This window comes from Dermacentor silvarum, chromosome 7 (genome assembly GCF_013339745.2).
Source record: "Dermacentor silvarum isolate Dsil-2018 chromosome 7, BIME_Dsil_1.4, whole genome shotgun sequence".
In the NCBI taxonomy this organism is placed as follows: Eukaryota; Metazoa; Arthropoda; class Arachnida; order Ixodida; family Ixodidae; genus Dermacentor; species Dermacentor silvarum.
The window spans coordinates 120,736,819-120,753,861 of NC_051160.1; the positions used below are offsets into that span (position 1 = coordinate 120,736,819).

A 17,043-nucleotide genomic window follows, 5' to 3' on the forward strand; every position below is an offset into this window, starting at 1 on the left:
AAATCGCTTGCAAAAGGAAAGCTTTCTCGGCCCCATATTTGCAGGCTATCATTGCATGTATGGATTCTGCCACCATTTCTGTAATAGGAAAGCATAGTTACCACTCTGATGGGACTTCAAAGTTCAAAGCAGCCAGTGTGTGCATTCAGGCATAAATTGTAAATTGAAATGGTTCGCTGAAATAACCATGGTGAGTGCAAGTATTGTTTACTCCCATAATTTTCTGAAAACTGTACTTTTGTTTATGGCACAACTACCCACGGTTTCATATATCAGTTTATTCGTTATGACCATCTTAACTATATCAATTAAAAAAATTAATGGACACCTGTCTGAGTGTAATCACAAGCAGTTGTAGCAGCACCAGCAATGCCACCACCTTCTCGCCTTGCAACGTTTCTATATAAATTAGTTTGTATATGTGTGCTTACTCGTGCTTAAGCAACGCAGTATTTCTCTTCAACACAGATGTTCCCTATATGCGGCTTTGCTCTATCAAGATTCTGCTGTATCATACTAGAAAGACGGCTACTGTTGTCGATGTTCCAATATTTGTATCAGTTTATAGTTGTACTGTCAGAGTAAAATATAAATTGTAGCCTGCAAACTCTGATATAGTGCTGTCTTGAAGCAAAGCGTGCTTTGTGGTATGCTTGTTATTATGTAAAAAACTCTTTTCAATTGTTATGTTAAGCCAAGTTGCATTTCTTGTGTGAATTGCCGTGTGAAACTTGCTTGCCCAAGTAGGCAATATTGATATCAACTGCTCTGTATGTGATGTTAGATGTACTGGACAGTCTGTACTCTTTTCCATGCCCCTGGGCTTGGAGCATGTAGTTGCATTGTTTGCTTTGCAACACATTTGCATTTGTCTGTTACCTGGTGTTTTGTGATTTATACTGTTAGATGGAACTTACAAGTTCTGAAAGTTCCAGTTATTTGGTGTGGCAGCTCGCATAAGTGTCATCACTGACCAGTGCAGTGAATACTGTAGGTTCTTCGCTATACAAAAGTGTTTCTTGATGCTTCTCAACAAGCTTCTCGCCACTGCACTGCAGGAAACAGTCCACTATGCCACTTATTAAAATTTGGAGTGGCGATCAAGTGGTGAAAAAGGTGGCTCATGCTACCACTTTAGCAGAGGTGCTTGTTCAGGCAAACGAAAAAGGAGTCTGCAGTTCTCCAAATGCAAAGGTAACGTCATTATTTTGTCATAATAGCTACTGTTCTGTAGCCACTTCAATATTTGTGTGTTAGTCGGTATGTAATTTTGGAAGACAAAAAAAATTTTCTGTAAACCTCTGATGTATAGCGCTTCTGCACGCAAAATTTGTTTATTCAGAATCAGCCCTCAGTTAATATGCTACATTTTATATAATGTTTCCCATGGCAACAGCTTATACATCATCTTGCGACATTTTCAACTTCTGTTATTTATATTTCTATCCACGTTGAATAACCATTAAAATCTTTTTACGTCAAGCACATTTCATGTCTATTGCACTAGCGATTACATGTATCTTTTCATTTTGTCATTTGACATTTCAAGGGTGGCTCTTGTAGCTAAAGCCTGTTAAACATAGACATTGATGCTGTAGTGTGTCATGCTATTGGAAAATGTGATCTTAAGCAGGTAAGAAACTTGGAGGATGGGGCTGCCTTAATGATATGTTACCATGAAAAGTGTACTAGTACTTGTCTCCTATTCTATAGAGAATCATGTTTAAGGTGATGCTGCATTTTGCAACATTAAAATTGTTTACACAGGTAAACTATTTTTCTGCTGTAAAGGTGAAAAATAACTGACAGATCGGAGTGGTGAATTAGGAGTACGGTTGTGTATACATGCAGCATTATTAGGTGCGTGCTGTTAACTTTTGGCAGTACTTCTAAAGCTATGGTATCAACCACTGTGGTAATGCATCCGTCTCGGAGGGGAGTTCACAACGTAGCTGAGAAACTTGGAAGAAAAAGGGCTTGCGCACTTCAACAACAGCACTGTTCTGTTCTGCACCACTCCAAAAAAATGAGTACGCATGCACGAACAATGAGAACACTAAGAGAATGCCACAGTTTAAAGGTGCATGGCTGTATTCCTTGCTTTGCTCTTCATCACTTTCCATCTTTAAGCGAAATGAAAAATCTTTCGCCCAGCATAGCCAGCCACAGTGGGCATGTTCACTTGTGGCTCTTTCAAGGCCTAATAATTGTGGTGATAAGCAACTGCAGATTTGCACCATTTCAAAATTGAAACCCTGACATGTACATTATAATGACAATACATTTTGCACTTGTACATGCAGGTCTGCCGAAGACATGTAAGGGTGTAAGGGCAATGCCTTAGAATAACTTAAGAGGTTTTGGTACTGCAATACAAGGTGAAGAAAAGGCCTGTCAAGTTCTCGGGAAAGAAAAAGTAAAGAGAACGGGGAAAATTGGGCGAGTTGGTTTCGATTCATTGCAACAGGTAGTGGCAACAATGAAGTTAGAGAAAGAAATGAATTGGAAGAGTGCTAAACTCCAGCTACATTTTATTCACAGAAATCGTTTCCTTGAAAAGTAACAAAAACTGTGCTTCCAGCTTTCACACATAACAGAAAAAGTGTAGACTGAGAAAGAACTTAAAAAGATGAATCGCAAAAAATGGATCACGGGAGTAAGCTAAAAATGAGTACCTTATTGCTGACATCATCGTGACATCCTACTTATAAATCAATTATGCAACACTGTGCACATGCTTAGCCTTTTCTAACGTTATTTCACTATCCAAAGGTGACGGAGATGTCTGGCTGGAGCATGCACTCCCTCCCTCTCTCTCTCTTGGCCTTGCATTGCAAGAGTTGTCGTCACGCTGGTTTTAATGCTGATGTGCTTTCCAGCATGAAAATCTGAGAGCACGTTAGCTGGTAGAAGCATACCACAGCTAGAAACCAGGGAGTGCATGCAGCAGCCTGACAGCTGTGTCACTTATAGAAAGTGAACCCGGTTAGAAAAGGGCTAAGCATGCGCACAGTGTTCCACAATTGATTTGTATGTAGCATGTCCCCAATAATGTCTACGTATAAGGTTCTTATTTTTAGCTTATTCCTGTGATCGGTGTAATTTTATTTTTTAATTATTTCTCTCTTGATCTACTCTTTCTCTGATATTGTGATATGCAAAAGCTGGGAGTACAGTTTTCGTTTGTTTTCAATGAGGCGATTCCTGTGAATAAAATGTAGTTGAAGTTCAGTGCTCATCCTGTGTTTCTTCGTCGTTTGCAGTACTCGTTGCCATGAAAAAAGTCTTAATATATACACATAACGATCAATGTAGGTACCAACAATATCTGCCATGCAAGATATGAATTGTCAAGTTAAAAATGGAAAGCTTGAGTATTTTTCCTTTCTGAAACATCAGGACATTGTGGAAGCTAGCTTCTGTGAAAGATTGCTCAGCTGGCCATGTTTACCTGGAAACAGGAGAACTAAGTGCAAGAACCTAAAAGCATCCATTCACTTTGATAAAAAAAATGCCTATTCAGAAGAAATTGTTAGCCCTCAGGGAGCCTGGCATACAAGTGAAAGGCATAAAACGCAGCCAGCTATTGTCATGTGTGCCTGCATGGCATTCAGTTGCCATAAGTAGCAAGCCACTCTTCTACCTGTAACAGTAGTTTGTGATCTACAGCAGACTGTAGTAGTATGTGCTGCTGTATGGCATCAGACAATCTATGCACTGTGTTACAGCATTGGCGTGACGTTGGAGAGCACTAGTACTGCTTACAAGGAGCTCTGTTGGAGAACACTGAATATTACTTTGTTTCATATTGTTTTTCTACAGGTTTTCTTGAGAGACTGGACTCAGTTAGATGAAGACATCTTCAAGGACGTATTGGAAGAACTTCCACTTGAAGAGAGAGTATTCATTGTGGCGGAAGTAATTCCACCAATTCCAGTTGACCAGGCTGTTCCAGGTACTTTATTTTTAATCAGTTACCCGAATTGATTTTTAACTACACCATCTGTGTTTTTTTTAACTCGTGCGCAAGTCCAAAACTCTTACAAGGAAGGAATAGGAGCTGCAAGTTGTTTCACTGGCATGACTAGGCCAATAACAAAACAGTAATAGTAGTGTGCACTGAAGTGACTGCTAGGCTCACATGTTCTTTTTGGTAGCAAATGCTTACACCTTGAATACCCGACGGGAGACCAGTGTTGCCGTGTTTGCTAAATATTTATCAAAATGGAATTCTAATTACAGTAAGTGCATTTCTTTATCTAGATAGAAATAACAAACACGAGGCTGCCCATTCAAAAGCATGTAGCCTTAATTGATGAAAAAAGCTACTTGTCACACTTGTCTTGCATTGCCAGGTAAAATCACTTTACTTGAATTCAGTGTTTTATTTTGCACGTATGATAGAGAATTTTTTTCACTCCTACAGGCAGCTCCGGGCTAGATGATCTAGTGGAAACCTTCCACAGTGCAAACACTCAATTTAAGCTTGAAATTGATAGATTGCCAGTAAGTGTGCAAACTGCCCTTGAAGCTAACGGACCTCTTCCTCCAAGAGAGAGGAGGGAATTGGTGAGGTCCACTGTTGACCAGCTAACAAAATTCTGTTCGAGGCCAAGGCGGGAACTCATCAAGTCTGTAGCTTCAGCCATAGTGCTGAAATTTCCCAGCGCACTGCAAGACAAGGCAATAGGTGGCCACCTCCTCGGTAGAGGTTACGACTCTCTTTTCCAACAACTGGAAAACAGAGTCGAGAACATCTACCGAGGAAAGCAGCCAGCCTCGCCTTCTAACGAGAGAAAACACCAAAGAAGCAAAAAGTGGTCCTATGGATGCATTGATTGGCAACCGCGAAGAAATTTGGAGCATCCACAGGACATTGAAGAAAAAATTAATTTCTTGAAGCAGGAGGGTAGGAAGAGCTTGAAAGATGTCAATGTGCCTGTGGCACTTTTATATATGGGGGAAACATATCCGGAACAGAGAAACTTTGTAAACAGTGATCCATTCCCAACCACAACCCAAGTGAAGGAAGAGTGGCCTCTTCTATTCAAAAGGCCATTTTTCTACCAACATTCTGACAAGCTCCTTGGAAAGGATGTAAAGGCAAGCACTGACATTTTATTGTGATCAGGAATGAATGTTGTAGTTTAAAGGGTAAGCTAAGTAGTTGATAAATCAAGGCTGCACTACACGCATGCATATTGAACACATTTGATGGCTTAACCATTTACCGTATGTTGTATTATAAAGGGTGCCCCAACTATCGTGCAGTAAGGTTTAAAAATATGCAAATACTACGTAGCTGGACAGAACCAAGGTTGTTTGCTATCGCTTGGCGATACTCAAGATTATTTTGTTGCATTCTGCCTAATTACATAATTAGTCTTAATTAATCAACTTCTCAGATATTATAGTTAGGCAAAACGTGTCAATGAGAATTGTAGAGCAACATGGAAAAACTGATACAGCATTTTGTTGCTCAATACGTGCTACGTAAGTGTTTTTCCGAGCGTGAAAGAAGCCAACAAATACACGCAAAGTACCTTGAGCGTCCAGTCTCGCGTGGCAATTGATGTTGCTCCACAATATTCTCGTTAGCACTTTTCATTGAATTATAATATTCGAGAAGTTTAAGACTATTAGGCAGAATGCAACAAAATCTTGAGTATCTCCAAGCGATGGCAAACAACGTTACCTTGGTTCTGTCCAGCTACGTGGTATTTGCATATTTTTAAATGGTACTGCATGTAGGTTGGGACACCCTGTATATGGTAATCATTGAACTTTTTCATAGTTTATAGCATAAAAAAATATCATGGCATATTTACTTGTAATCTGTCATGTCTAGCAAAAAAAAACAAATTGTAACATTGGAAATAATTTTAAGTTAATTCTTCTTTCAATGTATGACATAAGTTGAATGTGTAACATGAAAAAAAGCTAGTAAACAGTTTATTTTGAGAAATTTTTGCACTTTGAATGACTGCACGAAAATTTGTGAGCGGGTTTGCTTTTTTGTTAACCTGAAAATGATACAGCATGAAATATGGGTTTTCTGTGGGGAGCTTATTTTTACTTGCTAGAAGAACTTAGCACGAAGTGTTTTTACAAGCCATAAAGTCTCTTAGCGCTATCACTGTCATGAATATGTTGCACGATAAAAGCACTGGCGGTACAATAAACATGCCATGTTGCAAGATCAAATGACAGCAGCAGAAATAAACCTTTTGGAAAAAGGCGGAAGCCATTCTTAGGTTGCATAAGTATCCTAAAGACTTCACAAAGGACAAATTAACATAAAAGTATAGTGTTGCTTACGTTCAATCAAGGAAATCATCAAATTATAAAAAATGTTCTGTGATGTGCTTTTCTAGCTTTTTTTTCAACTTTTTTTTCTCCAGGTTTTGAGCTATTAAATTGGTTTTTGTATCATGACAAAACATTGCCGTACCTGCATGGAATATTATACATGATGGGCAATGACATTTGCTCATAAAATTGCAACTGTGTATTTTATCAAATTGTGATTTGTTCTTTTTAAATAACAATTCCTTTTGCTGAATAACCCCATTTTTTTCTGATGCAGACGTGTGCAAACTTTTTTCCAAATGTAAACATTGGTTAGGCATTTCCTTCTCGAAAAACAGATTACGTATGAGACACAAGGAATCGTACATTTTTAACTGTCATATTTTGCTTGCAGCACACATGCATATGTGGGGGTCGTGTATCTTAGTGAGTGTTTTATTTTTGTTTCAGGCTGTGTTTGAGGAAAACATGGCAGCATGTGCACCGCTGCTGCATAAGCACTTGGCACCTGTGCTGAAGAAGGACACCATGTACTTGATTTTTCAAGTTGAAGAACAACAAAAAAGAGGCAATGCTAAGGCATCGGAAGAAGCACTGATGCCACTTCTGTGTGCCTACTTTAAGGAAAATGAAAGGCAGCTTTTCCAAGTTTTTGAAGTAAGTCGCATTTTATTACTTGGTTTCCTCCTTAGTACTGACATGAAAACATTGTCCTACTCCTGATGGTAGCTCTCCTGAATGTAATTGTCATTTGACGGCTAAATTTTTTGAGATTGCTACAAATAATTGATGTCATGTGCGGTAGAGTCGCTGTTCTATCGGTGCATGTCTTTTTACGTTTCGCAATGTATTCGGCACAAATATTGCAGAAAAGCGGTGGGGAGGCACGTTTTCTTTCCAGCAAGCAGGTGAGTTTGGTTAAGAGAATAAGCTACGAGACTGTTCCAATGCAGTACTCAATCACCATATGCAAATACACTGCTAGAGACATACTTGAGGTCATGGTGTAATGAGATGTTTAGGCATGTTGGGTGCAATATGTGGATTGACAGCAAAGTGTCCTTTCTATGCCCAGCAAAGGCGCGAGCGGCAATGCTTGCATAACATGCATTTGCTGCCTTTCAGGCATCACAAGTAACCAGTCGGTTACATATAATAAAAACGGGCTAAACAAAATCAATGCATAGAACGCATTGTAATTCGAAATAGTTTAGTGTGCATATTTGAGATTTCATTGCACCTAAACTAGGCACCTCCAAAACCCCCATTTTAATGCCTAAAATTTCACCCTCTGCTCATTACTACTGAACTTAAGTATTCATAATCATAGCCTCGAACTTTCTTCCCACTTAGATTTTGCTAGCTGTGGTAGCCTTTCAAATTCCATAATACACTTCGTAATCTCAGTGCTACCCTTGGAATCACAATGTTCAAGGTTTGGCTTGTAATTTAATCAGATGCGTGAAATTGTTAGCAGAAAATTACGTGCAAAATTAACAATGTTTATGACATACAAAGCTGTTGCTGTAGCATTGTTCAATCATTTACAAACTCGATCTTTATTTTTTTTTTCACATAACTGTAAAATGCCAAAGCAATGAGGCTAAAAAGAAATGCTGCTGTGTAGTGGCCTCCTGATTGCATTCAACCTACCATTGATTGTGCACAAATTTTCAATCAATTTGTGCTACATAAGTGTTAGGATATAAGCACGCACTATAACAATTTGCAGTGTAGGGCATCGAAGTTACTTTTGTAAAAGCATGTAGTATGAAATATTATGCAAGTTAATATCAACCACTTGAGGGGTAAAATGAAGTGGAACCAGAAGCTGTAAACATAACTTCTCACTTCCATTGCACTAGCACTGTATATTTCGTTTTATCACTGTGTAAACAGCTCACTTCACCATAGGCAGCAGCATACCAGGTGACATTCTGTTTCTGTACTAACTGATGTCTTGAAAGGAAAACAGTTCACTAAGTGCTTGGTGCTACTGGTGCAAATCGCACCCCCCCCCCCTTTTTTTTTCTTTCAGGAAGGAACAAGCATAACGGAAAAGCTGGAAGAGCTGCCTCTCACACCTACTGTCATCGCACTGGGTAAATGGCCATATAGGCTTCAATTTGCACTGTTGTCATGTATTTGCATGCGTCTTGTAGGAAAATATTAACTCGAAGTTACGAAAAAATAATCAATCTGAGCATGGGCATTTATTCCAAGCACCCCCTGTCTAGAGGTATGTGAATGAACAGTATCCCTTCACTCGCAGATTGTGAGACCATCAATAAATGCATCAACGATACTCATTACAGTTGACTCCCGTTAATACGAAGTTCACGGGCACTGCGAAAAACTTCGAATTAAACGAACTTCCAATTAACCACAAAAAACAAAAACGGATATTTTTATTCGAAAAATGACTGAAAAAAAATCGGTTATTGCCGTCTGCTTCTGCTTGCGGCATCTTGCTACGGAGAGCAAGTTCTGCAGGCTGTAGACGTGGCCGAGTGCTTCGTCGGCATTGCTCTCTGCAGCAAAAAACCGCTGCGCGATGGCAAGGCCCGCAGCTACATCAGCAGCCGCAGGTTGTGGCTCACTTAGAATGTTGTCCCCGTCAATTTCGTTAGCAGCCTCGTTGGGCCGAACCATTTAAATAATTTCACTGTCCGTCAGTGCACTGCACGTTTCAACAGTGCCATCAACGGCGACGTACTCTTCGAAAGTGACGTCACTGAGAGCTGCTTGAAGAGTTTGGTCGTCAAGCTCGCTTGTGTCTGCTTCCCCCGCTGGAGAAGACGAACCAACTCCCGCCACACTTGCACTAAAAGCACATGCCCTGAAGCAGTTTGCAATTGTTTCTTCTTTAACGCGGCCCCACGCTTGCGCTAACATGTGGATAGCACTGAGGACGCTCACCTCGTACTGCATGGAGCTCTCCATGCACAAGAGCATCCGCTCGAGAAGGTGCTTTCGGTACAGCACCTTCACATTTTTTATGATCCCCTGATCCATAGGTTGCAACACCGATGTTGTGTTGGCTGGCAAGTAGGCGACGCGGATGGCACTCAAGGCCGGCACATTCATGTGGGCACTGCACTGATCAACAAGAAGCAATACCTTACGGTTAGATGATGCGAACTTGCGATCTAGTTTATGTAGCCAGTCTTTAAATAGTTCCGACGTCATCCACGCCTTTCTATTGGATGCGTAATAGACGGGCAGCGTTTTGACGCCCTTAAAACATCTAGGCTTAGCGGCCTTGCCGAGCACCAGCAGGTGACATCGCTCCCTGCCAGTCATGTTCGTGGCAATTAAAACGGACACTCTCTCTTTGCTGCTTTTCCCTCCAGCACAGTCATCGTCCTTGAAGGTCAATGTCTTCTCGGGTAACATCTTGTAAAAAAGTGCCGTCTCGTTGGCATTGAAGATGTCTTCCGGCTTATATTCGCTCAAGTATTCGCGAAGCTGTTGTTCTCTCCACGTCGCACATGTTTCCTGGTCGACGGACGCCCTTTCGCCACTCACGCTTTTGAACACCAGGTCGTGACGTTGCTTGAAACGTGTCAACCAGCCATCTGAAGAGGCAAAGTTTTCAATTCCTAACATCGCCGCAAGCGATAAGGCTTTCGCTGCAACGATATCGCCACTGAGCGGAAGGTGATTGCTCCGTGCCTCCCTAATCCAAATGAGCAACGCTTGCTCTAACTCCGGATGGGCGCCGGTGCGCATTCTCTTGCGAGACATCTTGAACTGGTCTTTTTCAACTGCTTCGAGTCTCGAGCGCTTGCTCTTCAGGAAGTTTGAAAGAGTGTTGGGCTTGATGCCGTACCTTCGCGCGATGTCCTGCTTGGCAATGCCTCTTTCCTCAACTTCTTTCATAATCTTTACTTTCGTCGCCAAGTCAAGCGTCCGATAAGGTCCGCGGGTTGCCATTGTCGCGACTGCAGGTGAAATGCGGCGCGCCGCAAGCGGAACCTCTGTGCAACGAGGCCTGACGCACTACAACACTCGAGGAAACAAACGGAGAGCACAGAGAGGCCTAGTACGTCAACGCCACAGAAAGACCACGTGACGCGGCTAACCTTGCCGCCTGATGATCTTCGGCGCTGTCGTCAGCTGCGATGCCGAAGACGCCAGTACCTAACATTGACGCTTCATGAGCTGTGGCGCTGTAGTCAGCTGCGATGCCAACGATGCCCGTGCGGCATGCAAAGCTGATTTTCACTTTAAAAATAGGAAATTTCTCTAACATTACGATCACGTGGAGACATCCGATTGAGAAATAACTTCTAATTAACCACTATTTTAGACTTCTAACTTCTAATTACCGAGCATTTTTGTCTGTTGGTTTGCATGCAAAACTGACGGGACCCCTGCTTCACTTCCAATTAACCGAAATTTCCAATTAAGCGACTTCGAATTATCGGGAGTCGACTGTATTGTTCCAAGACACGCAGGCTCAGTTGATAGAAAATCAAGATGGTAGGATGGTACTTGGTGCCTTTTGTAGTGAGTGCTTATAGTTAAGAAGCAATTAAGTATGAACTTGATTGTGTGAAGCAGTACTTTGCACATAGAAGCGAAATGCAGCCATACTGAGTTCAATTTATGTGCATCTCAATATGCATTTTTTTTCTTTGCCACCATGTTAGAGCTGGCAAAAAAATAGTTAAGTATCGTACTTACTCGACCCTAACCTGCATCCAATTTTTGCGGGTTTAAAGGCAGGAAATAAAAATGCACCTGAATATAATGCACTCTTGATTTATGAAAGAACATATTTGCACCAAAATGCACAACGTACATTTTTGTTTTGCTTAACTGACATTGCAAGCATACAATAAAGATCCCTCAAAGTTCTGTCTACACAGACTTCTGTGTGTGGAAAACCACAGCTATTGCTAAAAGATGGCCATTAGTTTGCAGGTGCATTTGAAAATTGGAAAGCAGAAATATTTAGGAAGCACCCCTCGGATTTCACTCAAGAAATGATACACGACCTTGCTACAACAATTCATTTGAGACTTCAGCCTGATAGTATTTATAGATTTTTTTTTCAATTGCCTTCGACCACATCTTACACACATCATACTAGTCTTAAAACTCAAAACTGTTAGAATTAGTGTCAAAATTTGTTTCATGGATTGAAGCCTATCTGCCCAATCAGTCTCCGATTGTTTGCATAAATAATGCTGAATTGGACCATCTTGGTGTTTTTTCTGGTGTGCTGCATGGATTGGTACTAGGTCCTGCACTATATTAACGACATCTACTAATGTATGGAACGAGGGGTAACAAGGCTTTTCACCAATGAGTCTCCTGTTTATATTTACAGTCCTGTCGAAACAGCCAATGACCAGATAAGTGTCTAGAAAACATTGCGACTTGGTGCTACAATTGGAGTATGCAAATTAAAACAAGCAAAACCACGTGTGACTAACTTGTAAAAAAGTGATTTTCAACTAATGAATACCTCTGTGGTATGAGTCGATTCGGTAAAATATCTTCGCACCACAATAACGAGGTCATTGAAATGGGAGATTCACGTCAATGATGCATACACGCATACTTTTAAGCAACTAGGATTTCAGCATAGAAAAATAGTGGCGACTACCCCGTCAGTAAAATTGCTGCTTAGAAGGCACTGGTTAGGTCAATATTACAATATGACAGCTTAGTATGGAACCCACATGAACAGTACCTAAACTTGGCACTAGGAAAGATTCAAAATGGGGCGCTCAGATTCATTTACACCAAGTAAACAAGGAATGACACCATAGCTGCACTTTGCATCCAAGCAGGCAAACCAACACTAGCATGCTGGAGGAAGTTGGACTCTGAAATTTCTTTACCACAACCTCTTAAACTTTACAAAAAATATCAGTTTCGCCTTAAGGGCGAAGCAATGAATGCGATAGCAACACAGCGATGTCATACGAAGTAAGGCGAGCGGCTTTGGTAGCAATATGAATTGTAGTAAACATGAGCTTAGTAAGTAAGCAGGTGTGCTGCGGCGTAAGTAGACCGACAGAAGAGGCGCGTGTGAAACGGTGGTGTTGATGAGAAGCGCTTCCCGTGGGCAGCACGTGCGGGTGCGAAGGGATATATACACACCTGTAGCGCTGCACTGCCGATCCGGGCAGCATTGCATGTGTAGCGCAGGCTGGAAAATGAGCATGTGAGATAGGCTCGACTATTACTAACTGAATTAACAAGCGTGGTGTCAGCGCACAAGCAAACATGAATAGATCACACTGAATGACTGCAGACGACTGTCAAAACGCTGGCAGCAAGCTTAGCCGCCGCAGCGGGCGAAGGTTCGTGCGATCTATTGCTTCAACGGAAACTGAGCAGTGAATGCACAGCGCATACAAAGGTCACAGCCGTGTGGAGATAAGAGACGGAGCAGGTGACCGCCACAGCTAACGTACGAGCACGGTTGTTGGCAGAGTAGAAGCTGCGCCCCCCCCCCCCGCCCCCCGCTCCCTCCTGCACTGCCTTGGTTGCAATATACGCCTTTGGTGCCGGAGCACAGTGTCGCCGCGCCTCCCTCTCTCCCTGCCATACCCCCAGGGCCTTTCGCGCAATGGTCGCGTTTGCTTTCCACGGAGCGTTCGCCCTCCGTGATAGCGCGCGGGGGAGTTCGCCCTGCGTGATAGCGCGCGTCCCCTTGGTAACAAGCCATGGTAAATATATACCATTTTCATCATATTATGACAAACCAAAATACTTTTTTCTTTCTATTAATGGTAGAGCTCTGGAATTACCTCTTGAGTGATGTTCACAATCTAAATTCATTTGTGTCGTCGCTTGGATTGCACCTCAAGGCATTGTCAGAGTGCTGTACGCATTCTCGTTGTCTTGGCTTAGCGCTAACTTATCAATAATTTTATCGATGATGCATTTTCTACATGTACTGATGTATGTCCATTTGTTTCTTTTTTTTTAAATTGTATTTTTTAACCCTTCTGCATACGTTCATGTCTGTGTTTCTTTACCACACTCTCCACTGGATCTGCATGTTGTAATCTTTCATTTCCATTCACTTACTGTTTGTGCCTTTCATGCTATACACAATATTTCTTTTGCCTTATTGAGCTTTACTGATATCCTGTATGGTAAAGTGCTATGCTCTAGAACCAGCACTGATTTGCCCAGAAGAACCTATTTTGGATTGGCACATAGTGACAACTTCTGGTATGCATCATAACTGATTAACATGACTTCATGGTTGCAGAAGTCATTCATTGCAGAAGTTGCTCATTTTCAATTGCCACTAGAATCCAGGTAGTACTTTATACGACACATGTGCCCTTGTACTCTGTTAAAATTAATGCCATCCATGCACACTGGCATAGCTTATGTAATGGCATTTTCCGAGTGGGGATGCATTTAGTTAAGTTAAATTGCTGTAGGAAAGTACTGTAGGTTACTCTGATCATCCTAACACCATCCAAGAGATTAACCACATTGAATGCTTTGTTATTCCATTTTTACAGGTAGCATTTTCAGCAAGCAATGCTTTGTGACATGCGACCACGAGGTCCTCTTCTCGCAAGCGTTGAGCTTCACGGAAGCAACTTGCCTGATGTTTTTGTGCTATTATGTGTTTAATATCACATATGCCGAGGAGGGTTCAACCACACTAGAGTTTCTCCAAAGGTACTGGACACTGCTATTTAGTTTACCAACATGTTACTTTTAAGCAGTTTTTACGCTTCAGTGCAGACTTGCATATTTACCCATCTTTAATGTTCCTTTGACTTCCATTATTTCTGATATAGTTCAAAACGTTCATGCCAGCAGATAAGGGATATGATGAAATTTTAGCATAGGGGACTCAAAGCAGTTTGGGCTAGCCAGATAGCATTTGTATAACATACTTTAGCGGGCTCTAATGGGCCTTGTCTTGCCTGTAGCATCACTGAATTGTTAAAGCAGCCGCCACGTATTTAGGTAACATGAGTGCTTGAACCAAACTAAAAATGATACTGTCATTTATTCAGTCACGTTTCATTCTTTTTCATTTTGGAGTCGTCTTGTTAGCTAATTATGTTTATGTAAAATTTTAAATATTGTATTATGGTACAAGACTTATTTCAAAAGTTGTAGAATCTACCCAGAAATACCCAACGAAGTTGTTTTCAAGATGTTAGCTCTTAGTACTTCTGGGGCTCTAAAGAAAGCTTGCAAAATATTTTTGGGGAATCTCACTGTGCACTTGCACGTCTGAACTTCAGGGCCTTCAATTTGTTTCAAATAACGTGGAGTGCATGATAATCACTAATCAGAAAAAAAAGCAAATAACCATGGCCTCGTTGGCCCCTTTGTTTTGATAACCTGGCACAGCTCTCGAATGGAAACTCTTGTCAACAGTTTTTATGGCAGGTATGCAGGCCTCATTCATCGAAAACATTTTACTGTGCTGAAAACTAGATGTGCTAGCATTCAGCAATATTTCTTCAGTGACCCCAGAAAGAAGTACTACGCAAGCAATTTTATTGGTTGTTTCTCAGTACGCTGTACAGCTTTTCGTCACTCATTAGCTAACCTCCTCTGCTTCAAAACGGTCTGTTTTACTTGAGATGACAATACGTTGACCTAATCTGCCTGAAGTGTACCACTTTATTTTTAAACTTTACGTGGTGTTTTCTGAGGCACACAGTATAAGCCGCATACATGACCCTTTAATTTTTGTATAAAAGAAGTTTGTACGCATGGATACTTAACTGGTCGAGGCGAGATATTCAGGTGATAGATTGCATTAGTACTAAATGGTTGTTTATTTGAAGAAATATATATATTCAAAATAAAGGAAAGAAATTTTTACTGCTGACTGCACCGTAACTGTCTAGTATGCACGGCTGACACCTGAACAACGGTCAGCAGTGGGTGTGGGAGTAATGAACAGGGAGAGAGAATAGAGGGAGACTTTTTACATATGTACAGAGAAGCACATATCTCATAGCTCGCTTGTGGAGTGACTTTCATGAAACCCCCTCCCCCACCCATACACTGGCACTGTTTTTTGTCGTGTTGAGTATCCGGCTGGCGCGGTTAGACTGCTCGAGCAAGTTGCACAGGGTGTTAAGAGCTGCCTCTCGGGCACGAGAGGGACTGAGTGACCATAGGAGCAGCCCCTGCGGGCGGTAGCAGCTCAGATTGCATTAAGGAAGAAAGTGCTTTGATGGTACCCGATATGTGTATTAAAGGAAATGTATTTGTCTTGCAGGCTGCTATTTCACATACAACCTTCAACGGGCACGAAAGCACAAGGGAAGAAGTCTCGGACAAGTGTACATAACAAGATTATGTCATTAGCCCGGAAGCTGCAAGTGAAATGTTGAAGCTGTGAGTGGTTATATCTAAATTTTTTTTCACGGGGCATTTTTATGCATGTTGTGTGTCATTTTTATAATGCTGTAAATACCATGCTTCGACTTGACAATGAGTTAAAACTGTTCGAAGTAAATGTTCAGTTTAGGATTTAGGTGGGGTTTTATTCGGCAATGTTTTAAAAATGTGGGAGCTACAGAGATGCCATACCCTTTAGGCAGTTCTTATTTAGGCATAAAGTTATTCATTTTAGCAAGAACCATTTGATGCATCTGTTGGCTCGAATAAATGCCCTACCTGATAACGTAACCACTTAGCCCCTTTTTGAAGGGTTACTGTAGGTCCATTCCACTTAGTCTGCACTTGTCTGTTTCACACTTGACGTGCAGGCAGATTTAGCTTGCACTAGCATGATTGTGTTGGGCTCGTACCACTTGTCATGCCAGTGCTGCATGAGTAAGGACTGGCATTGAACTAGCTAAAGCTAATGCACTAAATCAGTTAAATGGATGAATGGACCATGTGATGACACAGGCCTGACACATTTTTTTTTCAAGAGCATTGACTCGCTTTATGTGATCACAGGGCGGCTGTACTTGTTTTTTCACTGCTTGACAGAGGTCATTGCATGCAATGGGTGCTTCTTACTGGCTGATATTTCTGGGGATGTCATAAGTGCATCACCATTTAAGGAAAACCAATTAAGTACTGGTTCTGAAGTTTGACAGTGCAGCAATATTCAAATGAGATGCCATATATGCAGTTGTGAGCAAGTCTAGAGACCACAGGGTGCCATCAAATATTTTCTTCGCAGCCTTGGTGGACACTAAGTGCTAAGGCCTGTGTGCTCCTGTTAGACCAGTGTAATGCATTGACTATTTCACGCTGCATTGCTTGCTAGGCAAAAATTTACATTTTTGCTTATACCATGGTCTCTAGACTTTTGCTCCCAACTGCACTTCATGCTGTCTTCTGCATGTCATTTCTGTTTTGTTCTCAGCCCCACCCTCCCCATTGCAAGAGATATTGCACTTGGCATGTAGGTTTCAGTAGGCAACACCTGGCGCTTTTTAGTTAGGAAGGTGGTTTTTCAGTGGTGGCAAATAGTGCCTGCACGTGGAGACTGGTTTATGGGCTAGCACTTCCTAGTACTTTACAGCTGAGGAAGTGTCTCCTATGGTGTCTGCTTGATGTATTTGGGGGGGGGGGGGCTAATGAAGGCCCTAATAACTTACTCTATTCATTTCTTTTCAGGTAATGAAGCTTCCGGAATCCTTCTAGTCCTGCAGTTTTTTTCTCTTTTTCTTCATCTATTTTTTGTAAAATATAACTTTTGTTCAGACCAGCAGTGGTTGATGGGTTGGTTCACATGAAGCTGCGCAAGTATGCTTTATG

The 17,043-nt window shown here is 41.5% G+C and overlaps 2 protein-coding genes across 5 annotated transcripts in view; one reads left to right on the plus strand and one right to left on the minus strand.

Annotated features, from left to right (window-relative positions):
• The first annotated feature begins 3,822 nt into the window (after positions 1–3,822).
• The window catches only part of LOC119459130 (uncharacterized), a 47,242-nt gene continuing 34,021 nt past the window's right edge, over positions 3,823–17,043 (plus strand). Inside the window, exons 1-4 of one of the 4 annotated variants that reach the window (XM_037720958.2) lie at positions 5,135–6,966; positions 8,348–8,411; positions 13,812–13,974; positions 15,545–15,738. In XM_037720958.2, coding sequence (XP_037576886.2) covers positions 6,655–6,966; positions 8,348–8,411; positions 13,812–13,974; positions 15,545–15,659 — 654 coding nt within the window. In that variant the 5' untranslated portion in view covers positions 5,135–6,654 and the 3' untranslated portion in view covers positions 15,660–15,738. Of the gene's footprint in view, positions 3,956–5,134; positions 6,967–7,009; positions 7,218–8,347; positions 8,412–13,811; positions 13,975–15,544; positions 15,739–17,043 lie in introns of those variants that run through there. The other 3 variants (XM_049671161.1, XM_049671159.1, XM_049671160.1) reach the window with 3 other exon arrangements.
• Positions 8,447–10,762, minus strand: LOC125946945 (tigger transposable element-derived protein 4-like). Its single transcript, XM_049671163.1, has one exon. It carries the CDS (start codon positions 10,243–10,245, stop codon positions 8,962–8,964), a length of 1,284 nt encoding a protein of 427 aa, XP_049527120.1. The 5' UTR covers positions 10,246–10,762; the 3' UTR covers positions 8,447–8,961.